The following is a 26,804-nucleotide window of genomic DNA, read 5'->3' as shown; positions in this document are numbered from 1 at the left end:
AAATACAATTAGTTTTGTTTCAAAGTTTGTCCTTCTATTAATTTACTTTTAGGAAGAGGGGATTAGAACATCATTTAGACTGTCCTGATCTCTTCCATACAGCAGTGTTATCCTGTGAGGAGCAACATCATCTCTCATACTCAGAGCATTTTGGCATTGCTTGCTCCAGATTTCTGAAGGCCCAGTTTTGGACAGCGGTGCAATGGCACAAGTGTTTGGACAGGAAAGTCAGTGTTCCAGGCAGACCTGCGCGCCTCCCGCCGTGTTTAGTCTGGGGCGTCTGCATTTGTGGGTTCTTGGGTAGTGTAGCAGAGTACAAGAATTGGACTTGGAGGTCAGAGATACATAATAAAGCCTTGCTCTGTCAGGAAGGAGTATGAACTTCTGAAAAGTTAAAGAAATAAGGGATTTACTACTGTTGCTGCTGTTCTCAATGTCAGAAAGAAGTAGGGCTTGTGGCTGTTGCTAACACCACCACTTACTTTCCTATACTAATAAAGAGGGAAAAGATTGTCTTATGTGCTGCTAATTCCAGAGTACTTATTTCCAGCCCCTCTCCAGACTTGCCTAGCTACTCGTTTCAGTCTGCCTATGACATTCTTATAAAGTCTGTGTGGAGGGGTTATACTTCGGGTGATGACCTTTAAAAGATTCATGTTTATAAGTACTCATTAATCATAGGACAATTATAATTAGTTTATACTGTTTTGCCCTTGCTGGGGAAAAAACTCCAGGCCAGCTGTAGGCTGCAGGCCACTACTAGCTCTAAATCAGCCACAGAAACTGACTGGAGTTGTTTCACAGGTGTATCCCAGGAGTTGGTTCACAGGTGTATCCCAAACCATAAGCATCATGCTCAGTATAAAGGAGGAAGTTTGAGAAGAGGGGCATTTTATGCTAGGGGTTCCTGCTTGGGCTTCCTTTCACCCCTTTCCTGCTCTTCAGGATGGCCTTCCTGGATCTTGTGGTTCTTTGCTTTTGCTGGGTAAGTGTATTGTTAAATGCTATGTATTGACTTGGGTATCAGTTTTGCAATTGCATTGAATCCATTCTCATGTGGACATGTAGGTCCTCTCTCCTTTTCCTTCTCTGCTGGGGAGGGGTCACTGAGTGATAGAGTAACTGCTAGAGTTTAGCCCCAGGTACAGGCTAGATGTAGACTCATACTAACACAGTTTCATTCTAACATGAGTCTGAAATGTGCCATAATGATAATTATGTTGGGGGGAGACTTTTTTGTGGTGACTTTTTTGGGTGTCATGTGTGGCATGGTTTGGTTTTATTTATGTGAGGGAGTTTTTTTTTCCCCAATTCCTTTTTTGTTACTGTATTTTTTTTGTTTATTCCTGAAACATGGCACCTGTGTTTCAGATGAATTTGGTGTGGTGACTTGGGTAAAAAGAGTGATGAAGCCTTTGGTTTGCCTTGGCTCCACTGCATGGACCTCAGCTGTGCTATCTGAAGTTGTTAAAACACTAACTCTTCTTCCAGGGATCCTTCCCCTTATTTAGTTCTGATTCAGATACACAAAATAGGATGTGCAGGCATTGAGTTGCTCATCACTACAGTGACTGCCACTATTAGTTAAACTCTGTGAAGGAGATGTTGCTTCTGTTGTTGGTACCAATTCTTCCTTTAAAAGGCTTTCGATTGCATCACACCTCAAAAAGGGAAACTCTCTGAAAGAACACATGAAAGTATGGGCATTGTAATAGTCTCAGAATATTTCTGAGGTTTCTCTTTCTTTAGTCAAGGTTTCCTTTTGTTCAAGAAGAAAAGGAGAGAACATACCTATGCCAGTGTTATCTGCTGTGAGATGATCCATACATTGATACTCTATATCAACACTTTGGTAGTGTAAATGTGATTTATCTTTTCAGTATGACTTGTCCTTTTAGCAAAATCGACGTGTTTTATGCATGTTCCTGGTATTGCGTTGGGACTGGTGGGCTAAGGCAGAGGATAAGAAAAGAAAACAGTCTCAGTAAAAGCCCCAGAAAGCAGATGAGTAATTAGCAATTTCTATTTTGACATGAAATTAGCAGGATGGTTCAGCAGTGTATGTGTGAAATTGGTCAGCGGTCTAGTAAAATGTTGGAGAAACATAATTGGACAAGTCTGAGCCATCTCATCAGAACACAATGGAATAAACTGACAAGATGGGCTTCTTACTTGCACTGCTCTGGGTGGGAGGTATTTTGGCACAGGCTGTCTCTGCAGCAGGGTGCAGCTCATCAGGAGCTACAGCGAAAGGTTGTTTCCTTGAGACGACAGAGGAACTGACAGCTAGCAGGGAATGATTGAAAGGTCTTGCAAGATCTACTATTTTCAGCAGTACCAGATACACAAAACAGAGTCTTAATGTATTCTTCTTGCCCTGGCTTTGCCATTGCGAGTGAGGTCCGTGCAGCACTGTCAGGGAACACCCGTGGGTTTAGGTAAGCCCTGGGAGGGTAGGGCCGTCTGACCCTGATACGCTCTTCCTCTGGGGATGTATCCAAGGTTTGGTTTTTACAAGTAATGTGGAAGTGTTTCTGGTGATTGGGTTGTATTGATAACTGCTTCGAGTGAGACAGAGCAGTGACCCACTTGGGTTGCTTTTGAGCTCTTCCAGGAAATGATAAGATTTCAGATATTTGCTGATACGCTCCCTAGATACAGCTTATAAAGCAGAACTGAGTGTAATTATGCTTGTAGGTAGAATGAACTTCAGATTTAGCTTCTTGCGCGTTGAACCAACTGCATGTTGTTAGGAAAATGAAGGCAATTGCTTCATGTGGTGGTTCAGCACCTGGCTGCAGAAACCTCTCTGCTCTGAAGAAATAATAAATAATAAAGGTAAAGCTTTGTTTTATGATGGTTCATGTCATCCACCAGTTTGTGAACAGCAAATTCTGCCTGATTTTTACACTCTGTCCAAAGATAGATAGATACTTGGTTAGATGGGTGGTTGCTGTGAACAGCCAAATCCTGTGTGCTTTTTTGCAGATTAAGAGGAACAGGGAATTGGTTCCAGAGCAATAGAATCTTCTCTTTTTAACAGTGTCTTTGGGACAGATCTAAAATGCTCAGGCTTGAAATCCCAAAGAGAAGGAAGCAATAATAAAAATGAAACCCAAAATACGATATGCTGTAATGACAGGAGGCAACAAAATTCATTCAGAAAAGTGCAAGTGCAGGGTTTCCAGTGTTGTTAAGATCTGGTTACAAACACCTCTCTAGTAGCTGACAAAAATCTTGCCTAGAAAAAGAAGTCCTGAGACAAATATAAGGAAAAGAAAATAGTGATAGAATGAATATGATCCTTAGTGTGAGAACAATTGCAATCCCTTGCATGTGATTTGTGCAGATGGTAGGGAAGCACAGAGCAGTGCAGACAGCATTGTCTAGGAGGTGCCTGCCTTTCCAAAAGTGATATGCCTGAAAGACAGGCACTCACTGACTGGATCACACCATAATATGTAACCTTACTTCTCAAGTACTGCACTGCTTCCACAGAGGATGCAAGGTATGCTTGGTAACTCTGCCTGAGGACTGTTTGCTTCTAACCATGGGTGCATGAGTAGTGCTCAAACTCTGGATCTCTGAAAATTTATCGTTTGATGTCTCTTTGCCCACTATGTGAGACACATTTTCATCTGAATGTTGCCTACCATACTCTTGCCATCAAAATTCTTCATATGTGTGTTTTTAGGAAATGGAGGAAAGCTTGGAGACAAACAAAAAAGAGGAGCTTTGCTAAATTGTGAGCAGCTGTGTAACCACCCTGCACTGCTCTGAGAAGCTTTTTGTGTACCTGTATTGCATAGAGCTGCAAGTCAAAACTTGATTGCTAGTTGTGGCAACTCTGTACTTGTTTCGAAGCACAGCAGGCTGTAAGGAAAACAAATATAAGGAGGTCTTCATCAGTGTCTGCTGACATCAGTTGTAGTTTTTCACTGATGGTGAAGAAGCACTCAGTTTAGCACCATGAGCAAAGACAGTGATCCTGCTATATGTGATAGCTCTGGTCCGCAGTATAGAGTTAGGCACATTTGGCTGCTGGTGGGGGAAACACCTTGATGCTAAGGACATACCACCTGCCGTATTATTTATTTTTCTTCTGCTTTTATGTGTCCAGTTTTAATTGAGTATTGTAATGCCTTAGCTCCCAGCTGAGAGCTTAAAAGACAAGTGAAGGTGAAGTCATCAGCTAATGTAATTGAAACCTTTCTCCTTTGCTGAGGAAAAATAATATTCTAAAATTATATTCTAGTCTATCTATTTTTTCACCTACATGATTTCCTTCAGTTGCTCCCATGTTTTAACTTCTGCAGTGGAAATAACACCACGTCTGGTTTGGGTGAAGAGTCTCAGATTTGCCTGTGTTGATCAGACATCCAAACACAAGGGAAAAAAACACAACTTAATCTAGAAGCTGTCTGTGAAATGAAAGGAGAAGCTCTGAGCATAAGACATTGTAAGGAATAAACTGGAGATTACAGCATGCAAGTGAATGAAAGGAAAGCAGCAGGGAAAAGGAAAGGCATGGAGGGGGGAAAGTGACAGTTTTTCTGAGGAATTCTCCTGTCATTTTCCCTGAGGAGGAGAAAAACAAAGTGGGGAGAAAGTGGGAGTAGAGCAGCGTGAAGAGGCTCTTGGATACCATGGAGATGGGTACAGTGAAGAAATCTGTATACTGTAGATAAGTAAGTAGGAGGTTGATATAAACCGTTGCCAGCCCGAAACTGGCTTTGTGCAGGGTAAACATGGTAAAGGGCTGGGGAGAAGGCAGCATTGTTTTAGCCTCTGCCATCCACTTGAGAATGAAGGGAAGGAGTGAATAAACGTTTTTTTTTCCATCTTGTGCTCTTTACTGTGGCTCTTCTCTTACCTATATCCAGTCTGACAGGAAGGAGAAATTGTTTTAGAGCTTTTTCTTCCCCCCCCCTCTCCCCTCCCCCCCTGAAGCTTGCTGTTCCAGGCCTGCTTTTGCTTCTCCCTTTTTTTTCCCTTTTAATTAAGGTCTTAGTTGGATTAACTGGGTGCTTGCAATAAATTCCTAATACTTCTCCGTGGTTCATGACCATGGGGCAGGAATTGTGAGCGATTCAGAAGGCACTGAGCATTACTTTGAGTAGGACAGTGGACTTGGCTTTTTTGGTGGTTCTTTTCCATCCTTAAATTCAGTCTCCGTGTTGCACTGTTTTGAAAGATTGTCTCTGTTCATTCTAGGATTTCTCTGTCCTCTACTTGTGATTTTTATGCTTTCTGTGCCAGTAAGACTGTGCTGTTATTTTTCTCCGTGGCCATAAGGAGAAGGCTGTAGCTGCCCCCAGGACGTTGTACTCCTATGGATTACTGGATTTTTAAATTGAAGTAAGAAATGCTGTGGAATGTCAGGTGTGGCTTCCAGAAGGTTGTTACTCGTGCTATTGATTCCTCTGGAAGTGCAAGCTGTCTGAATTGAGGTAAGGCAAGCCGATACTTTGGTTCAGGTCTCTGTTTGTTCAGGAGGTAGTCCTCCCTGAAGCAAAGAGGCTAATTTTGAGGCTGCTTCCTGGGAGAAGGATTTCTGATCAAGGAAGCATTACTTACTGAAAGAAATGAGAAGGAGTAGTACTTAGCTAGTATAGCTGAGCATGGAGAAATTGTGAGTCGTGAGATATCCATGCATGTGCCTCAGCCTTGCCTGCCTCCTCGTGAGGGCCCTTCTGCAGGCAGAGAGCCGTAACGTTAAGCACCTGAGAGAGTGGTGGGCTTCAATAAGATGGCAACATAAAACGCCAGCACATATTTTGGAGCTAGGTGGCTGTGAATCTGAGTTTTCCTTCCTTCCTCCCTCCCTCAAATCTCCTGTCTTTCAAGAGTGGCCATGGATGACCTGTCTAGGGAAGGAAGCACTGATCGGGCAGCCTCCAGGAGCACTGGCAGCTGGTTACCTCTGTAGGACAAATGTCTGCATGTGTGTGTGTGACAGTAGCTACAAGAAATGTAAGGAAAATAAGCGACTTAGCAAGTCAGACCTGCTTTCAAGAGGCAATAAAGCCCCAGATGTGACCATGAATTGCTTTTACAACACAATATTTGTCTGATAAGCTGCTGGGTGAAGAGATGTATCTTTGGAGATCTGACTCAATTACCCTGTGCCTAACATCCACCACTTAAACCTAGTTTATTCTCCCTTTCATCCACAAGTTTAACTTGAGACTTATGCCAAAGCAAGTGACTTAGTCTTCAGGTACTACAGTTAAATGCTGTGCCACCAGAGTTTAGAGGAGTTGGGATGTGGGGCTGTTCTTGTCCCTGTCAGTTCTACACCCTGGGGCAGCCTTCTAACCGCGATTCAGAGTGACAAGGGCGAGGGTAGTACAGCTTTGCAATGCCTCTGCTTCTGCCTGTGTGCCTAGGTAAGAAGCTTGGTGCAGCAAGTTGCTCAAGACTTGGATCTGTAGTGCTGGAAGACAGCGGCTGAGGCGTTCATCCCCCGGGGGCGACTGGAGTGCGTACTGGAGGAATCCTGCAGGGAGGCAAGGGGAGGTGTGGGACTGCTGCAAGGGCACCCCCTGGCCGCCTCCCCGCGGGCTCAGCCCTGGCTGTTAACCTCGCTCAGGCAGCCGGAGCAGCCTTCCTGAAAACAAACTATTCCCTGGAGTATTTCCCTTCCTGAATTGCAAAGGCTTAATGCAAGCTGTGGTGGTGCCCAGGGTTGCCTTAGAGGTTAGAAGCCCAGCACTTCCAGACACGGGTTCTGCTAGCCTCCTCCTTTGAAACCAGTTTTGGACTTCAAAAGGTGTATGTTGACCCCCAAGAGAAAACTTAGAGGCCACCTCAGAGCATGATTTTTAGGTCAGATTGAAAATGTCCTGGGTGCTGTTGGTAGGAACACCGAAGCAGGTAGCTTCAATGTGTAAATCTGTGAAGAAGGGAGAGGTCCTGCTTGCAAGACAGGGCCAGAGGTGCTGGGAGGTTATCTGCGGTGTTTCTTGCTGGGTTGCCAGTAGCAGCATGGGAGATGTGGTGAGCTGTGAACTTGGGCTCTTCTGCCCCCATGGCTTTCAATTATGAGCACAGACTGAAAGAGTTGGGGCTGTGCAGGCTGGAGCAGAGGAGGCTCCCAGGTGACCTTCCTGTGGCCTTCCAGTAGCTGAAGGGGGCTACAAAAAAGCTGGGGAGGGACTTTTCAGGATATCAGGGAGTGACAGGAGTGGGGGGAATGGAGCAAAGCTGGAGGTGGGGAGAGTGAGGCTGGACATCAAGGGGAAGTTGTTGAGCATGAGAGTGGTGAGAGCCTGCAATGGGTTGCCCAGGGAGGTGGCTGAGGCCCCATGGCTGGAGGTGTTTAAGGCCAGGCTGGCTGAGGCTGTGTGCAGCCTGCTCTAGGGTAGGGTGTCCCTGGGCATGGCAGGGGGGTTGGAGCTAGATGATCCTTCCGACCCTGACTGATTTTGTGATTCTCTGAATTTCCTACTCAAGTCGTTGAGGGGCTTTGTGCTGTCTGCTGGAACTGGCTGTGTAAGGAGGGAGATGCTGTTCTTGGGGCTCTTGGGTGATGTATGAAGAGCTCCATCCTGCAGTCCTAGGCTCACATGCCACACCGGCAGCAGCAGCGTCATGGCTAGTAAGATACTGTCTTTCTGGTGGAGTGTGCTTCACTGTGGCTTTACATTCTTCTCTTTGACACTGTAGTCTATGGAAGAGCGTGGCACTAACTTCAGGGGAGGGCAACAAGCAGGTAACTTTAAGATTCTTCTGTGTGCAGTTCCTAATGAGTGAGGTTTACGTTTTCACTGTGTGCTAGCTAATTTGATGCAGAAGAAGAGCACAAAGCCTGATGGAATGCACACTCCAGCAGTCATCAACTCTTCTTCATAGAACATTCAACTTGTATGCACACTAATGTCTCTTTCTTTGTTGCAATAGGTTCTGCCTGGCATACTGCAGAAGCATTGCTGTATCTTACCTGACAGGAACACCGGTAAGCTTTTCTTAATGAGTTAATGTTACAGTGACTTGGAGAAATGCAGACACGTTGGAGAGTATAGTGAAGTCTTGTTTGATATTTACAGCTGTGGAATTGCTCTTCTAGGGGGTGACAGCTTGGATGTTTTGTTTAAATTGCCTGCTTTGATGTGAAGGTTTTCTATGTTCTGTTAACTTTCTGGAGCTGTTGATGTTGTAGAGATTGTGAGGTGTTACTTACAAAGGTGTTTGTATGAACTTCTGAATCATCTCTTGTTAATTAAAATAGTGATTTTGAGAAGAAAGAGTTTAATACTGGAGTCTGCAGTCTGATCCTGTTGATTCACGGGGGTGCGATAAGGCTTGCACATAGCGCCGACTGCAGAGAAACCTTGCTTTGTGCTCGGTCAGAAACCAGAGGAGTCTAAGGAAGCAGACAGGAACATCACTAATGATGCCTTGCTGTAGTGCAGAAGGAGACTTTTAATGTTTGACTAGAGCAAATCAGTTGGACGATAACATGGGTGAGAAGAAAGTGATTTAATTTTGTGTTTTATTACAAGGAAACAGTTTATTTTAAAATCAGTTTTGAAGTACTTTATAACCTGAGTGAAAGGGACTGCATATGCAATGAGAGTTGGATTTAGCAGACTCATTTCAGAGAAGTAGGAGGAAAAATGTTGCTTTTTTTTGATACCTTTTTAATAGAACAGATGTGATTGCTTGCAGCTCTTAAGGCTTCATTCCCCCTTTCCTCAATAGCTACCATTAAAATAAACCATTTTGTTCCTTTGCTGTTGCTTGTTTCAGGCACAGTTTGCACTAAGGGTAATTGCACAGAGAGCCCAACAGCTGTGATGAACTGTAGTGTGACTTGTGGTTGGTTACCTGCAACGGCTCAGATGAAATTTAAAAGCTCATTTCCATTTTCAGCTGTGAACATGGGAGAAGCACAACAGAAAGACAGTTAATCATGCTACATATTTTCTAGCAAGAATTTTGGAACAGACTGCAGACAGACACTGGCCTTCATATTTATTTCAGACTTCTTTAAATTGGACTAAAGAATCGTGGCATACTGACTTCAGCCTGGTCTGTGTGCAAATTACCTATTTTTTAATATAAGAATTCAGTCCTTTGATCAAAGTCTTCTTGACTTGTATAAAAGCATATCGAGTGGATTTCAAAGCCAGTGTTACCTGGAGTTGGGCAGTAAGACCAACCATTGATCTAAAGAGGGTGAAATGTGCCTTTATAATCAACATTAAGAAAGATGTTTGTCTAAAAGCTCAGTCACTTTCAAATGTGTTCACTTGGATGTAAGAGAAGGGAAGAGCTTGCTAATGTATCATTTGGATCTGAAAATTGTGAACCTCTTTGAGGCAAAAACCTGTTAGGTTTTGGTATTTAACAACTGCTGTACAGCTCAAGCACACATGGGTATGGAAATAACTGTCACTTCTTTATGCCTGCCTATTTTATAGTTGGGAATTGCCAGTGGGTACGAAGGATGTGATGTGTGTTCCATTTTGCCCCATTTATGGTGCTTAAATACTTAGTGGAGAGAAGAAGCAGAAGAGTTCAGATAGGACATGGGATTTTTCAACTCCTTTCTGCCCAGGTGGGCAGCAGAGCCAATGGCATCCTGGCCTGGCTCAGGAGCAGTGTGGCCAGCAGGACAAGGGAGGTTCTTCTGCCCCTGTGCTCAGCACTGCTCAGGCCACACCTTGAGTGCTATGTCCAATTCTGAGCTCCTCAGTTCGAGAGGTGCTGGAAGGTGTCCAGAGATGGGCAGCAAGGCTGGGGAGGGGCCTGGAGCACAGCCCTGTGAGGAGAGGCTGAAGGAGCTGGGGGTGTGCAGCCTGCAGAAGAGGAGGCTCAGGGCAGAGCTCATTGCTGTCTGCAGCTACCTGAAGGGAGGCTGTAGCCAGGTGGGGGTCATTCTCTTCTGCCAGGCACCCAGCAACAGAATGAGGGGACTCAGTCTCAAGTTGTGCCAGGGGAGGTCTAGGCTGGATGTTAGGAGGAAGTTGTTGCCAGAGAGAGTGATTGGCATTGGAATGGGCTGCCCAGGGAGGTGGTAGAGTTGCTCTCCCTGGAGATGTTCAGGAAAAGCCTGGATGAGGCACTTAGTGCCATGGTCTGGTTGATTGGCTAGGGCTGGGTGCTAGGTCGGATTGCATGATGTTGGAGGTCTCTTCCTACCTGGCTGATTCTGTGAAAAGAAAGATGGAAGTTTGGAGCTTGATTCATGTAGTCTATTGAAGACAGGTTAACCATTTCCTTGTTCATGTCTGAATGACCCAGTCTAAACTAAGAATCATAGAATCAGCCTAAACAACCCCAAGTCCCTCAGCCTCTCCTCACAGGGCTTGTGTTCCAAAACAACAGTCATGAAACCTGTGCAAATATGGAACATGCAATTTGAATTCAGATGTATTCATCATATAATCTTGTCCAACTAGGTGTGGCCAGTTAGGGGGGCAGTTGGTGTCCTCATTCAGGAGTGTCCCCATGGCCAGCCTCTTTGAAGCTGTTAAGTGGAGTCTGGAGTAAGAAACAAGCTCTTGGGAAGAGCTGGGCCAGTGCTGTCAGGCTCTCCTTTCATTTGACTGCCCCTCAGACCTAGTCCAACCTCAGGTTTTGGAGAATTAATGCAATTAGCCTTTAAAAGTAGTATTGCTCCAGGTTGCCTGTGACCTAGAAAACTGCCCATCCCATGGTCTCTTCTAGAACCATGTAAGAGTTTGAAGTGGCAAAGCTTTGTCAGTATCGTTACTGTGTGTTTGTAAACTGGAGAAGAAAGGTGCATGGAAGCGATTATTACCTTCCCCTGGTGACGTTGTTAATACTTCCACCATAAACTTTTATTCTTGGTGCTTATAAGATGGCTATAAAGGCATCTCCTGCAGTGCCTTTCAAAAAGGAAGATAAAAAGGTAATTTGGCAATTCAGCAGCAGTGTGGTTTTGGAAGAGGAATTGTTCCAAAGGTTAAAGAGCAATTTGCTTTTTTTCTAGCATGCAAGATGTGTAAAATCTCAGTCTCTAAATAAATGCTGCTCGTTGGTAGCTTGCATTAAGCTTGTTTTAAAATAGACATTTGTGTTTTGTTTCTGAGATGTTGGTTAATGGAAGGCTACAAATCAGGTATAAATACTCTTTACTGAATTCAAAGTTCATATAGCAGGCACTGGCCTCAGGTATGGTCATTATCATGTTAGCTGGGATCCAGAACCTGTATTTGTTTTATAGCTTTTACTTCAAGAAGCAAAACGTACCAGGCACTTTATTCTGAGCTTCCCTCTTGGATGTCATAAGCATACTGTAAGAGCTGCATTGATGTCCCTTCTCAGTTTCTTTCCATGTCCCATAAATTAACTAGACAGCAGCAACTGAGGTGCATTATCAGCTCTGAAGTGGGTTGGAGAAGCAGTCAGGCACTCTGTCTAGGTGTTAGTAACAAGATCATAAGGGGGAACAGTATGAAGGTATAATGACCTGCTGGGGAGCAGCTCGCTTATTTTCTTGAATTATAACCTTCTTTCTTCATCCCCAGCTGAGAGAAGTTACCTGCCCTGTTGATGGGCATCTGCCACCTTCTGTGTACATGTGCAGCCATCTCTTGGTCCTTTATCACTGCTTGGTGTTTCCCAGCAGTGATCCTTTGCCTGCTAAAGGGAACTCTTCAGCCAAGTCATACTTCATGGCCGCTTCTCTAAACCTTCGATGCTGAGGCTGTCTTTCCTTCTTCCCTTCCCCTGCAGCAAGGCTTTTCAATGTGGTGGGAGTGTAGAGAGCTGTTCACACAGTGTGACCAGTACACTTGGTTTCTCCCCTCAAGAGGAAGGCAGCCAGTAAATACAACACGTTTTGGCATTCTTAGTGTGAAAAAACGGACGGGTAGGAATGCAGCTTTGAAATGGAGAAGTCAACGTGCCCTAATGTGGGTTGCTTTTTCTTTACATGTCTTAAACATTTGTTTTCCTTTCCAGTCTCGCTTGAAATAGAGCTATTCAGGCAGCGCATGTGGGTTGTGTAGCTATAGGTATTGTCATGCAAATAAAGAGGAAATTCATCTGAAAGCTTGTGCTGTTGTGAATGTTTGCTGTGTTTGAGCAGTCTTAGACCAGTAAGTGTATTATTTGGATTTGATTTCTGTATCCCAGAGCTCCCAGTACCATGATCTAGCACAGTAAATGAACCTCAAGGTGACCACAAATACACTTGGTGCAGTAAAATACGAGATGTCCACGGGACTCATTAGCTGGAGGCACTCTGTTTTTGCAATTGCCGCAGCTGTTAAGTGGGCATTCTTGCACTGCAGAGGTGCTGATGGCTGTGTGCTTTGTCTGCTGCTCTGGCGTTCTTCAAACAATTGCTAGTTAACTGTCATGTAAGCACATGGCACAAACAGCTTCTGTACTATCCTTTTCTGTTGTAGTCACAAGTTTGTTGTGAACTGGAAACTTGGGCTCATTTTTTTTCCACTGAAGATCCCAAAGGAAGGAGTGAATCAATAGTCACTAACAGCTTTTTGGCTTGATTTGCTCTGGTGCTTTAAGCTTGAGTTTCCTCTCTCCAAGTGGAGGAGACGGTAGGCACAATAAAGAACACCCATGCCTGTCTGGCTGATTTGATTCTGATCAATTGCTCTCTTAAATGTGAAACAACACTTTAACAAACCATACTGTCTCAAGCCACCTCATGCATTTTCAGGTCAGACATTGTGTGCTGATATTGGTCTGCCACAAGACACTGGATCCTTTGTTATAACCTCTCTCCTTTGTTCAGTGCATTGGCTAAAATTGCACCCAGCAAAATAAAGCGTGACTGATGTTTGCTCTCTGCAGAGAACCAACACCTGCCCGAGAGAGCAGTAATTGCTTTGTATACAAAAGCAGAAGTTTAATAATAACCAATTTCTACATTGGTTAGACAGTAATGTGTCATCCTTTGCTTGTTTGCTTTTCTTCCTTTTGCTTGAAGAGCAAATATTGAGCGGGAGGAGAATCTAAGAGAGTATTAAAAAGATTTCCTCCATTAAACCTTACTAAGCTAGATAAAGAAGATAACATAGGTTTGTGGGGGGGTTGTATCTATAATACTCTGTTGCCTCAGCAGCTCTTAAAATGAGTGCACTAGTGTTCAAATCTAATTTGTTTTAACTAATAAATACACTACTAACTGCTAGTAAATTTGTGTTGTATGTGTATCGTATTCAAATGCAATGGATGTGTGTTAAGAGCCATCCAAATGACAGGGCTCACAATGCATATGTATGAGTTGTAGAGCAGGCAGTTTGGTTTCACAGAAGGATTTACAGGACAATGTTGAGAAGTCAGAGTCTTGTTGCAGACAGAGCTTACGCTGTTCGCTAGCATATTGACTTTCATCTGAGTATCTCAAAGTACTGACCTGCCATGCATTTTTGGTGGGTGCTGTTGAGAAATTGTGTTCTGGTGTTTCATAGAAGAAGTCAAACTGTCAGCTGGTGCAGTGGAGGTATCACCACTAGGGAGATGTATCATCCTCGTTAGAAGTTCTTTGCTTGAACTGAGAATGTACTTTGCCTTTCAAGATGTAGATATAGATTTTTAGGCATTTCCTGCAGATTTCACCTGCTGCCTGCTCGCTGAGTTCAGCGTAAGTGTTCTCATTCAGATGCTCAGCTGCAGGCTGCCTGCTGGTACTTTCCAGCCTGGTTTCCATGGAAATGAGAATTAGAGGGGTGAAAATAAAGCAAGAGTAAGTATTTTTCTTAATCTTCTAGTTAATCCCAAGGTTCTTCTGCTTTGGCATGAAACCTGTTTTGCTTGGAGTTGGCCAGGCATGTGATGAAAAGTCCAAAAAATTCAAACTTGTCAGAGCTGTTATAAGCCATACCTGTAACCAAAACTTCACAGAGGTGTTGGAGATCACCACTAAGGGGAGAAGAGAAAACTGGACTAGAGAAGGATGAACTGATAAAAGGATGCGAGGCAGTACACAGTGACAGAATTTCTTGTTGGACAGAGCTTGAGTTGTGAAAAATGTTGACACTAAATAACTGAGTAGTACCAGATGAACATGGAGAGAAGATCTAATTTAAATGCTTCAGACTGAGAACATAATTTAGGGCTGTTGTTTCCTTAGGTTCCTGCTCTCTTCCTTCACATTAGTAGCACCACCCTATCAGCAAAGTCAGTGTTGTGGAGTAGTTGCCATCCAGTTGGAGGTAAGGTGAGGTGAAGTCTCTACTTACTGCAAACAGCATAGAATCACAGAGGTCTTTTTCAACCAAACCAATTCTAGGATCAAGTCCACCTGTCAACCTAACATTACCATGACCATTAAACCATGTCCTGAAGCACCATGTTTATGTGGGTTTGGAACACAGTCAGCATATTCTTACATGCAGAAGTCTGCCCTTTCCCCAGTGGAGCCCCAGCTCTACCTTTGTTAGGCTATCCTTGGAAAGAAGAGATCCACTGTCTTCTGGCCAGACGTCTGTTTCTTTTCTTTTGGCCAGCAGTGACTAGTCAAAGTAGCATGGAGTTGTAAATGAGGAAGGAATGTGCCTACACTATGCCCCCAGGGACCATCATCTCTACTTGCATCTTTCCTGACCGGTGCTCATGTGGCCTTTCCCAGCCTTTTATTCAGCTTCCTCAACCTTGCCATCAGAAACTTTTCTTGTTCTATAATCTGAGCCTTCCTTGCTGCAGCTTCATCTTATTAGCTTGTGTGGACTGATCTCTGCCATTCGAAAATGGACACAGTTTGGGGGGCATGCTCAGACTTCAAATGGGACAGGTCTATTATCTCAAGGACCTCTGACTTCAGTATCAAGACTTCCAGGTACAAAGATGTTTAACACTTATCAGCCCACCTAAAATTGACAGGTCAAGAGATGATGGATATGTGTGAGCGTAAAACTGTTGTAAGGCTCCATCTGGAGCACATCTCTGGGCTACTCTGCTTATAAAGTGGAAAAAAAAACCCGTGGTCAAAGCACAGTGTACTGATGCTTCAGTCTTTGCACTGGGTCCTAATTTGCTGCTAGCATACTTCAAAGTCTTCTTTAGAGTTCAGTGTCCTCTACTACAACTAGCTCCTTGTAAGAGAGGTTCTTCCCCTCTTACTAATGTTATGAGAAGTCACAGTTGTTTGTTGCTCAAAACTTAGGTGTTCTTAAATGAAAAACCTAAGGAAGAGATTTCTCTGATGCTTAAATGTCACGCTAAATGTTCCAAGATGAATAAAACGTCCTGCCCTGAACGGTGAGTGCTGAGTAGCCCCTGTGCTCTCGGGACTGGATATAAACCTTTGTGTAAAGTAGCACTTTCACAACACTCTCACCCTGAGATGTGCTGGGCAGCAGGGGCTGAGAAAAGGACACTAAGTCTTTCCAGCTTAATTCTGGAGGCTAGAATTTCTAGAGTATGTTTTTGCGTTCTCTTTGCCGAACAACGTAAGAGCCCTGCCAGCTGAGGGTGTGTAGGAAGGAAATTCTCTCCAGAAAATAGTTCTTGCAAGAAAGCTTGCTTGACCTTTAGTTCTGAAATGTTTGGTAAAGCATTCCCAGTGAGTGCAGCTCAGCTGCTGAGGGAAGAGAGAGGTGCCCATCCTCACCGTCATGAACTGCAGGCAGCTCTGCTAACTGGCTGTGTTCCTGACGTAACTGCAGATAAGTGAAAGCATCATGGGGAATGATGCGTTTTTACATGCCATGGTTGGGGAATTTTAGTTTCCAGTGCTTTCATCTATTTGCAGGCTGGTTGCCTAGGCAGTATGTAAATCATGTGGACTGAGGGGGTGTGTATTTGTTGGAGTGTTCATGTTTCACAAGCACTCTCTAGTGGAGGTACACAGCTTTGAAGTCCACTGCCAAAATGCGGAACTGGGGCAACACAGTGCAGTGTGTAGGTGGAGTTAAAGAACATGTAATTGAGGAGAGAGATCAAATCTGTTCATACAGTGGGTAAAGTAAAATGTTAGTACTGCTTTCTAGAGCAGCTACCAGTCAATGGCAAGCAGCACAGGGAATTCATTTCGGTCTCAGAGGAATATTGCTGTAATGCTGGAGGAGCCTTGGATCCATTTGTTTCACATGAGTACAGTAAAGCCACATTGGTATTTCATTACTGCTGCTCTTAAAGGTCTCAAGGGTGCCAGCACAAGTGTCTTCCTTCCCTGTTTCACTAGACTTGTGTCTCTCTCATGCTACTTTGAGGCAGCTCAGAAGCAAGGACAGATCTCTTAGCTGTTCTGCACTAACTGCACATAATTCAGTTGTGCAAGGAATAGAAGTAATAGATGTTTTATTTGCTACCAAGTCTTCACACGTTGATTATGCTTCTTTCTCCCTTGAACTGAACTTCAACTATTGAAGTAAATTGGTATCTTAACGAAGTCCTTTTATTTTCTAGTAAGACTCTCAGCCCTGAGAGGAGTAAGCAATGGAAACAGTCTTAGAATCATAACAAGTCCAGCTGAAGGCTTGTAACTAGAGGAGTGCCCCAGGGATCAGTGCTGGGTCCAGTCCTGTTCAGCATCTTCATCAGTAACATTGATGAGGGGACAGAGTCTGCTCACAAGTTTGCTGCTGGTGCTCCTGGAGTCTTTGTGACCATTCAGCAAGAACTGGACAGACTGGAGAGCTGGGCAAAGAGGAGCTGGGCAAGTGAGGTTTAGTAAGGGTAATTGCAGAGTCCTGCACCTGTGAAGGAGTAATGAACTGCATCAGTACAGGTCAGGAGGTGATCTGCTAGAGAGCAGCCCTATGGAGAAAGACCTAGAAGTCCTGGTGGACAAGAAGTTATCCATGGGACAGCAATGTGCCCTTGTGGCCAAGAAGGCCAATGGGATGCTGGGACACATTGAGAAGAGTGTGTCCAGCAGATCAAGGAAGGTTCTCCTCCCCCTCTATTCTGCCCTGGTGAGGCCCCACCTGGAATATTGTATCCAATTCTGGGCTCCCCAGTTTACAAGAGACAGGGATGTACTTGAGAGAGTCCATGGGAGAGCCACAAGGATGATCAAGGAACTGGGGCATGTGTGTTATGAGGAAAGGCTGAGAGACCTGAGGCTTTTTAATCTGGAGAGGAGAAGACTGAGAGGGGAATCCAATAAATGGCTGTAACTATCTGAGGGCTGGATGTCAGGAAGGAAGGGACAGCCTCTTCTCATTTGTGATCTCTGGCAGCACAAGAGGCAATGGATGTAACATACAGCACAGGAAGCTGCACCTCAACATGAGGAAGAACTTTTTTACTGTAAGGGTCACAGAGCACTGCAACAGGCTCCCCATGGAGGTTGTGGAGTCTTCTTCTCTTGGGACTTTCAAGACTTGTCTGGATGCATGCTTGTGTGACCTGCAGTAGACTATATGGCCCTTCTCTGGCATGGGGGCTGAGGATCTCCAGATGTTCCTTCCAACCCGTAACATCCTGTGCTCCTGTGATTACTGTGAAAGCACTACCACTAAACCATGCCTCCAAGCACCACATCCACGTGTCTTTGAAGTACCTCCAGCGATGGTGGCTTCACCACCTCCTGGGTAACTTGTTCTAACACTTGATAACCATTTCTGCAAAGAACATACTTTCTCCCAGATTCATCTCGCTTGTATCATCATCTCCAGTTTTGTGGACGCTCTTTACTGTTTTGAAGAGCAAAATGTTGTGGGTTTTTTTTTCCAGAAGACAGGGATATAATGGATTTTCTTGTGAAAGTTTTCTTGCAAAAAGAGTGTAAGTTAGGTTAAAAAAAAGGATTAGAATTCATGTTGCTAACTTTTAAAAAGAAATCTATTTCAAGAAGTACTTGTTTGCTTTATTTTGTCCTTCTCCACCCCCCTACTCCTCCACCACCTCTTTTTTACTAGAAGAGTGGGAGAGGGGAGTTGGGTTCTGTATCCAAGATGTTCAGTGTTAGATAACTTATTTTCATAAGCTTCCTGAGCAATGTTTGTCTGCTTTAAGGCATGCTGCTTGGTTTGGAATAGTCTGCAACATACTTTGGACCTGTATTAACTCCCTAGAATTAAAAAATGGCTTTCAAATATTGAAGCCTGTCCGTGATTAAACTCCTAAGAAAAGTGATTAAAACCCTAAGAGCTCTTTTCTTTCAGCTGTGTATTTTCCAGAGCATCCCACTTCCTCTCTATTGCTGGAAGCTTTTCAGATGTATTTTTCTTCTTTCAGCTGATTACATTCATGTGCTACTTTTTTCCTTGTCATTTGTATTTCTTCTTGTATTATCTGGTGGGATGTGAGTACTTAAACACACATTTTGTTATCAAAATGCTTGTATTCATGCTTTCCATTTAGAGGTAAACTATGGTGATATTCTCTGCTTAGAATGTGGTGGTTTGTTGGGGATGGTTGTTGTTTTGCTTGTTCCCCCCCCATGATTAGAAAGGTTTCATTTGTAGTAGTGCTGTGTGACATGGTTCTCTTGTCTTCTGGGATACTAGAATAGGCATTATAAATAGCAGCTGCTGATGTCTACAGTCGTGTACAACAGGCAGTAATTTAACCACTTGTCTCCCTTCTGCCATAAGGGGAGTATCAAACCCTTCTGCACCAATAGTGCATATGATCCCCAAAGCTGTTAGTGGTGATTCTTGTAGAAGTATATTACCAGAGGCAGTGCTACACCCTCTGCACTTAAAATTAAGCAGTAGAAAATACTTCCATGCATGTGATTTAGTCATCTCAGTATGACTCTGCATTGGGTAGGACACCAGCTGTGTCTCCAGAGAATCTCTTCCAAACTGCCATCTGAGAGGTGTGATGCTGTTAACACGTGAAGGTGTTTCACCATAAAGGAAGGGGATACTTCAGTATACCTAATCCTACAAGTTTAGATGTGTGCTGCCACTTGTATGTAATACTAATTTCATTAAGTTATGTTCATTTGCTATACTTAAATAGCTAAGTGCTTAAGGGAGTGTGAATTTGTAGTTCACCAAGGCTACTGTCTTAGGGCCTCCAGGTCTTATCTGGATATATCTTATTAAAACCAAGGAAGAAGTGAGGGGCTAGAGCACAGTATGGAGAAACTACGAGAAGCATAACTCAAAACTCTGCTTGTTTGACAGCACTACCTGGGGATGAATCATCTGAGAAAATTCAGTGGTATATATGGGAAAGCTAAACTTCCCAAAGAGTACAGCAGCGTGACAAACAAGCCATGGGGGCATTTGCAGTCTTTCTTGCCTTATGTAATGGCCTTGTAAACCTAGGGACTGATCCTCTGCACTGTACCATCAAAACTTCTTGAGAGCCAGGAGCCTCCATACTGAACATGGGCAGAACAATGCTGGAGGCTTCAGCTGACAGGAGTTTAATTCATGAGCCACCTTCACAAATATATTTGGAAGATGTGAGTCACAGAAATCAGCCCACAAGGCATAAGAAATTACATCATGGTTAAGCTGTAGGTGATTATAAATATAAGGCATAAGACATCACATAAACTTCAGGGAAAGGGAAGTATATTTGGAAGAGGCTTCAGTGCCTTGATCCCCTGCTTGTATGGAGGACAGTTGGAAGAAGCAATGCAAAATTGAAAAGAGGAAGGACCAGCATGGTGTGAACTGTTAATGTGAGTTAAGGAGAGTGTCCTTTCTGTTGCTGCCAGGAAGGCTTGGAGCTGGTGTACAGGCATTAGGATTGGTGATCCGTGCTTCATATACCTGAGTATAAGTTTTGCTGCTGTGTTTTGTTTGCACTAAATATGTGTAATGATCCTTTAAAGAAAGATCGTTAGAATTTATTGCCCAGTGCTGAAATTTTCTAACTCTCTCCTGTTTCTATGGAAACTGTAATAGTAAGAAGACACAGTAAACAAGTGCACTGTATAAGCCCCGGCTTTAGCAGGACATCCATTTTATTAGTATCTGTAGAAATTAGTCTGGTGACAGGTATTGTGTATTTGACCATCCACACAGGAACATATCTATCTTATTTTCACTGCAGGGCTGATCTTCAAGGGCTTTTACTTCGATTTTTAATCACTCGTCTAACACAGTGGTGGGGTGGTACATGCCAGTGGTTAGTATGTTACTGCTGGGAATGCTTCCTTAGCTCAGAGGAGTAGTGAGTGCTTAGTAATCTGTGTACAGTTCTTCAGAAATGTGAAAACCTGAAAGTGCACAAGTACAGTTGTTGGTAGCTAATGCAGGAAATAAGAGCTTCTGTTGCCTGTGATGCTTTTGAATATGCCTGTGTTGTGTAATCTTCCAGGGACACAGCTAGAAAGGCATAGCCCACTGTTTAGGAATAAAGAATATGCCTTTTGTGGAAAAAATTGCATCTCACAGAGTGGAGTGTCATCTTCTGAAGCAACACACAATTGTGGTCCTTGAAATGTTTTGTACAGCTACAGGAGTTCTGCACGTTCTGGACTGCCAGATGCTGCAAAGGTGCACCGGAGGGTGAGCTCTGCCTGCCCCTGCTCTGCTTAGCAGGACTGGCTGGCTGCGGACGGGAGCCGGCAGTGCACCCTGCGGTGCTGAGCATCCTTTGTCTTGCACGCACCTGTGCCAAGCCGGGCACCTTCGGTTGAGGCAAACTTCATCCTCACTGATGGCACAGTGAAATTCCTGCAAACGGCTGATTTCTGCTTTAGAAGTAGTAGATGAGAAAAGGCCATTAGGATTGACTCCGATGGTTAGCCTAACACTGACAAACCCTTGACTAAACCATGTCCTTAAGCACCTCACTCTTAAGTACCTGCAGGCATAGGGACTCCATCACTTCCCTCGGCTAGCGGCTCCAGTGCCTGCCTGATAACACTTGCAGTAACGGAGTCTTCCTAATACACAATCTGAACTTCCCTCGGTGCAACGTGAGGCCCTTTCCTCCCCTTCTGGGAATGCCAGAGTTAGGAGCTCTTCCCTCAGCCTGCTTTATCCAGACTAAACAATCCCAGTTCATCTCAATCATTCCATGTAAGACTTGTTCTGTTGGCCTTCTCTGGACGTGCCTTAGAACCTCAATGTCTTCTTGTAGTGAGTGGCCCAAAACTGAACCCAGCACTTGCCATGTAGCCTCACCAGTGCTGAGTACAGGGGTAAGATCACTCCCCTGCTCTTGCTGGCCACATGATTCCAGATGCAGGCCAGAATGCTGTTAACCCTCTTGGCCATCTGGGCACATGTTCAAATGGACCTTTCTTCTGTGAAACCCACTCCAGGATGCCTTACTACCACTGTAAGAGGTTGCCAGGTTCTCAAAGATGGTAACTGGATGAATTGCTGAAGTAGCTCAGTGAATTGTGTAGCTGGGTTGTACATCTGCTCTGGTTTATAGGCAGTGAAAAAGTGACAGCTAGTATGAGGGAAGCCCGTTGGATTTTGATCTGATGAAGAGATTGCTAGCACTCAGGTTACTTGGAATTTGCTCTGCACTCTTCTCCTAGACTGCAGGGTGGCAGTGAGGCAGTCGCCTTCGGTTTGTATCATTGAATACGATGACACAATAAGCGAAGTACTTCTGCTATTTCTGCTGTGGGCAATCTGTGCTGCTTATTTCATTGAAGAGCTTCTGTGTTTAACCACACTGGTTGATAGCTTCAGTTAATGGTAGCTGCTGTAAAAAACACATGAGAGAAATTGATGGGAACGGGGTCCTAAGGAAAGAAAGATTCTGATCAGATAAAGATCTGAATGTCTTGAAGCCTTACTGTTCTGGTGGAGGTGGTGCGAGACACCAAGCCCTGCTTGTAGGCTCATTTTCAGATGCATTGGCCATTTCCTGAGCATCATTGTTGCTACAGGGAATGAGATCATCCATCTGATTTGGAAATGTTTTGGGTTTTGAATACAGTGTCGGTGAATAGTGCTCCTCAAAGGCACAGAATGCTTTGATGTCCAATAAGAAGCAGGCTGTTGAATGGTGCTTAAAGTTATCTGCTTCTATTTCTGCCGACTCAAGTGTCTTTATGATCCATATGAGATGACTTCTTTAGATAGGCCATTAGACTTTTATCATTGAATCGTTGAGGTTGGAAAAGGCTTCTAAGGTGGTCAAGTCCAACTGTAAAGAGACTCTTTAGGGTGCACAGGTTGTTTTTTTTTCTTTTTATGAGCAGATTCTAAGCCTTCAGTAAGACTGTCTTTCTGTTTCTTGTGTTAACTTGGGAGAAAATGGATTGCTTCATACATCATTCAACATACAAAAGGAGCTTATAAGAAAGACTTAACCATGGCCTGCAGTTGCAGGGCAAGGGACAATGGGATAGGCTTAGATTGGAGACAAGGAAGGATTTTTTTGTAATGAGAGTGGTGAAACACTGGAAGAAAAGTTGTGGATACACTATCATTGGAAATGCTGAGTGCTGGGTTTGTTGGGCTTTTGAGCAAGCCAGCCTAGTGAAAATGGCTTCTGTCCCTGACAGGGGCATTTGGCTAGGTCATCTTGGAAAGTCCCTTCCAACACAAACCACTCCATCTTTCTGCGCTGCTTTAATTTTTCTTCAGCTTCATGTTATTGGAATTAGAATTCAAGAAAAGCTAAACTCTGAAATTTGATTGCAAGCAATTAACATTAAAAGGCAGATTTTGCCCTTAAGGTAGGCATCGTCGATATCTCAGCCTTGTAGTCAGGAAGATATCTGCTCTGTTGGAAATCAGGACAAGTAACAGTTGCTGGGCAGTATTCATTAGCTTCTACTGGAGCTGGTCTCTGACTTGTTTTCTCAAGTAACTTGTGTGGGGAGGCTACAGCCATCTTTATCCATTTGAAATTCTACCATTTACGTCCTTGTGGAAGATATCCTGTGCCATTTGATTATTTATGTTGTTGAGTTGTAACTGAACAGCAGCACAGGAATATTTTCTGCTCTTTTGTATTCTCCTTTTCCTTAGGGCTGCTCATAACTCATCATGGCCAACAACTCTTCTCCCTTGTTGGTAGTTGTTTTCATCCTTTTGTTTTCATTTTTTTTTCATTTGGCAGCTTTATGACTTTATTAGATATTTTGCTGATTTCCATGCCTAAGGTTTTGCAGCTCCCTGTAGGATTTTGTGTGCTTGTTATTGTCTCTCTAGTTTCACTGCCTTTCTTTTTGATCTTCTAATTCCCTTCTTTGCAAGTTACCTGATTTTTTTTTTTTTTGGGTGTATTGTTGTAATCATGAAGAAAACACTACCTAGGTTGATACTCCATATACTTCTAATTGAGTAACATAGTCTTTTGAGTTAGCCTCTCAGCTATTTGGCACTGTGTAATAGTCAGTTGATTTCGCTGATAAAAATCTTTTAGCATATTGTCATGCAAGTTATTGACAAATTACTCTGAACAGTAAACTGCAGAGCATCCCTGACTGTCACTTCCATCTTCGTTTGGCATTTTAGAAGGCATATGGCTTCTGACAAAAGTGTGTCATTGTTTGGCTTGAATGTTGTTGCCTTCATGTTAAATCTCTTGAATAAGGTATAAATACTGTTCCAGAAATACTTTCTCATTCAAAACACTCAGAAGTTAGCTAAGGCTTCACCTTGAGCCTTCTAGGAGAACCTCAGGTTTTAGTTTGCAGTACCAATGTTTTGATGCTTTGTTCCTCTCTGCTTCCTGCTGGCATTGGACCTGTGTGCACAGCACATCAATTCTGGAGGCTTGTTTCTTTCCAGGTGTATTTACAGGATGGTTGTGGCAGTGCTGAGAGTCAGCTCACTTAACAGTGGAAACAAACAGGTGACTTGTTTGCTGTGTGGGCTTTGTTGCATATGTGTGTGTTTGGGTTCTGTGCATAAGCAATAAAGTTAAGGATGGAATTTGCACCTGTTCTTTGAATTTTGCTGCCTCTCTTGCCTGCTGGCACCCTGGCCAGCCAGGCTGAAGGCAGGGCAGTTGTACTGCAGTGATGCTGCTCTTTAGAGGGAGTTTCCAGGTTGCCACAAGCAACATGTTCTCTTCTGCACAGTGAGGTTTTGTTACCAGGGGTTCCTTTTTCAGAAAGACTTTTCCTTTCCAGGTATCCTGCATTGACATTTCCTAAGTTCTTAGTAAGGCTTTGTCAGAGCTGGGCCCTCTGATATGACTCTGAGGCCTCGTCAGGAGTACTCTGTCCAGTTGTGGGCTACTCAGTTCAATAAGGATAGGGAACTGCTTGAGAGGGTACAGCAAAGGGTTACAAAGACAATTAGGGAACTGTAACATCTCCCTTGTGAAGAAAGGCTGAGGAGCTTGGGGCCTTTTTAGCCTAGTGAAGACAGAGGAAGGATCTTACCAATGGTTATAAATAATTAAAGGGTGGGTGCTGGGAGGATGGGGCCAGTTATTTTCAGCAGTGCCCAACGACAGGACAAAAAGTAATTGGCGTGAACTTGAACATAGGAAGTTCTGTCCAAACATGAGGAGGAACTCTATGTTGAGTGGTGGTGCATTGGAAGAGGCTGTCTGAAGAGGTTGTGAAGTCTCTCTGTGGAGCCATTCAGAGCCTGCCTGGACACTATCCTGTGTAACGTGCTCTAGGTGAACCTGCTCTGGCAGGGCAGTTGAGGTAGATGACCTCCAGAGGCCCCTACCCGCCCTACCATTCTGTGCCTGTATAGTACCTGTGTGTACTTTGATCGTGTTCTGTTTTGCACCATGGCTTATGAAATTATTTCTGCATCGCTTAATGCAATAACCAATCCCTAGCATTCTGTGATTCAGTCATTTTTACATTTATTCTGCCTTTTTGGAGAATGTGATACATGCAGAAGTTCTGCCTGAAGCCAGCTCGTGTAATCGAGTACAAACCTGCATTTCCCATTGCAATGGTATCTGATTTGATGGCTACAGCTTTTGTGTGCATTTTTCTGTTGTAACTCATCCAAACAGTCATAGAACAACTCTAGGGCTGAAGGAGGATTTGAACAGATCAGAAAGTCTGTTCCCATTGTCCAATGCAAGCTCTGCTCCTGCCTGCCTAGAGGTCGTGCCTGATGGTCATGCAGACGAGGACAGGTTCCAGAACTTCATGAAACTATGTATGTCCGTTTGATTAGTCTTGCCTATTGTGCAAAGTACTTCAAACTGAATGTACCTTGTTGCAGCTTCCAACTTAATATTGTTATTCAGTCCACTACAGACAAGAGAACCTCTTTATGCAGTGGCATTTTAAGTATCTGGAAACGAGTGCCCTTGATTTTACATCTCTGCTTTCCAAAATGTTGAAATAGTTTCTTGGCCCTTCACCATTTTTTCTGAATCTCTGGGGAAAAGGTCTGTTTTGTCTTGTGCTCTTTCTTTCCGATTCCTTTCCTGGAGTATTTCCCTCTTTCCGTGATGATGGATTACAGGAACGTTTGCTCTGCAGGTGTTTCCTTAAAGCCCTTTTTTAAAATGAACGTTTTAATTTGTTTCTGATATTATCTGAAAAGCAAACGACACAGGACAACATAGCAGCCCCAAGAAATTAACTCTAAGCTATGTGAATTGGAAGCATAATTGGAAAGTTTAAAAGCAGCAATAGTTAGAAAGCTGTTTTAAGAAGCCACTTTGCATACTCAGTTATTGTCTTCCAGCTAAATAGAAATTAGGATATGAGGATGTCTTCATTTTATCAAGTATGTCTTTCCCCTCCATTCCTTTGTCTCCCCAGCCCTTTATCTGTTGCAAAAAAAAACCAAAACACTTTAAAAAAAGTATTTCTGTTTGTGTGTCTCCTTACCTATAGTGTCCAGTTCATTCTGTTGAATCAACTTGGGAGCAATCCTGCCAGAAGGGCAAGAAAAGCGTTTAGCCTGTGTTCCTTGATTCTTTGGCACTGGAGTTCTTAACGTGAAAGCTTCATTTAGATTATCTGTGCGTCTCAGTCAGTAACTCTAATACTGGATGCTGGGCAGTGAGTAAATGACAGCAAAAATTCAGCTGCCTGGCTGCAGTGACCCGTGGCTATTTCTGCATGTCAGACAGCATATTCTTTTAAAACAAGTGCTATCCCAGTGGCAATCCTTGTTTTCTTTACTTAAATGTCTTTAACTGTGGTTTGAATGTGACCATCTTCGCACTGAGAAGTCACTCTGTAGGAGCTGAATAGCACTGTTTCGGTACACAAAGTAAATGCACTTTGCAGTGTTGCAGTGGTGGTTTTGAATAGGAGTATTTCATGCAGATGCATTAAGGGACGGATATGAATATAGTAAAGACTGCATAATTACCTTCCCTCTGGGCTTTTTCCTTCTCTAGATTTCTTAAAGCCTAATCAACTTTTTTCCAGCCTGTGTCTGTTAGTTTTTTTTGAAATGAAGCGACCTCAGGAAACTATAGGAGAATTCTAACTTCTTGAGGGATTTGGAAGCATTTACTTCAACTCAGTTTTAAAATTCCCTATTAAATGTTAGGTCTGGCTATTGGTTTGTAATCCAAAGGTAGCTTTATCTTCTGCCTGGATTGATTACCAATGCTTCTGGGGAATCTAGTAATGTAATATTCCAGAATTCAGTTCGTTGATCTTTGCTCAGGATCATCTTGGGTTGGTTAAAAAGCATAAAGATTATTTCCCAGTGTGGCTGTGTAAATTGTATAGACCTGGTTCCAGGGATTTCTGCATTACAGATAGGGAAGTTCTGTAGGCTTGACACATCATTTGATGAGGATCTGATAGAGCAAAGCACTCAAGCACTAGTGAAAAATATAATTTGCTGAAGAAAGCATAATGAGGAGGATTTTAGATGAGGCCAGCAGCAGCAAAATAAAAAACTTATCAGGAGAGTAAGCACATTGTAGCTGAAACAAGTTACAGTATTGGTGATGAAATAAATTTGAGCATCAATGAACATTTATGTACTGTGTTTGAGTTTTCAGGTTGAAGACCTTGTTTTATGCAAATCAGACAGACTTTCTGTGCTATGGTATCTAGCAACAACGTTAGTGTCTGTAGTCAG

The 26,804-nt window shown here is 43.5% G+C and overlaps 1 protein-coding gene across 9 annotated transcripts in view; it reads left to right on the top strand.

Moving 5' to 3' along the window:
• Positions 1 to 26,804, top strand: part of DLGAP2 (DLG associated protein 2) — a 465,415-nt gene that overhangs the window by 67,749 nt on the left and 370,862 nt on the right. For 5 of the 9 annotated variants that reach the window (XM_064145874.1, XM_064145873.1, XM_064145881.1 and 2 more), the window contains exons 1-2: positions 7,464 to 7,600; positions 7,903 to 7,957. In XM_064145874.1, coding sequence (XP_064001944.1) covers positions 7,532 to 7,600; positions 7,903 to 7,957 — 124 coding nt within the window. In that variant the 5' untranslated portion in view covers positions 7,464 to 7,531. Of the gene's footprint in view, positions 1 to 906; positions 986 to 7,463; positions 7,601 to 7,902; positions 7,958 to 26,804 lie in introns of those variants that run through there. The other 4 variants (XM_064145867.1, XM_064145870.1, XM_064145872.1 and 1 more) reach the window with 4 other exon arrangements.

The sequence above is a fragment of the Pogoniulus pusillus genome, chromosome 7 (assembly GCF_015220805.1).
Source record: "Pogoniulus pusillus isolate bPogPus1 chromosome 7, bPogPus1.pri, whole genome shotgun sequence".
In the NCBI taxonomy this organism is placed as follows: Eukaryota; Metazoa; Chordata; class Aves; order Piciformes; family Lybiidae; genus Pogoniulus; species Pogoniulus pusillus.
This window is presented reverse-complemented; position numbering and strand designations above follow the sequence as displayed.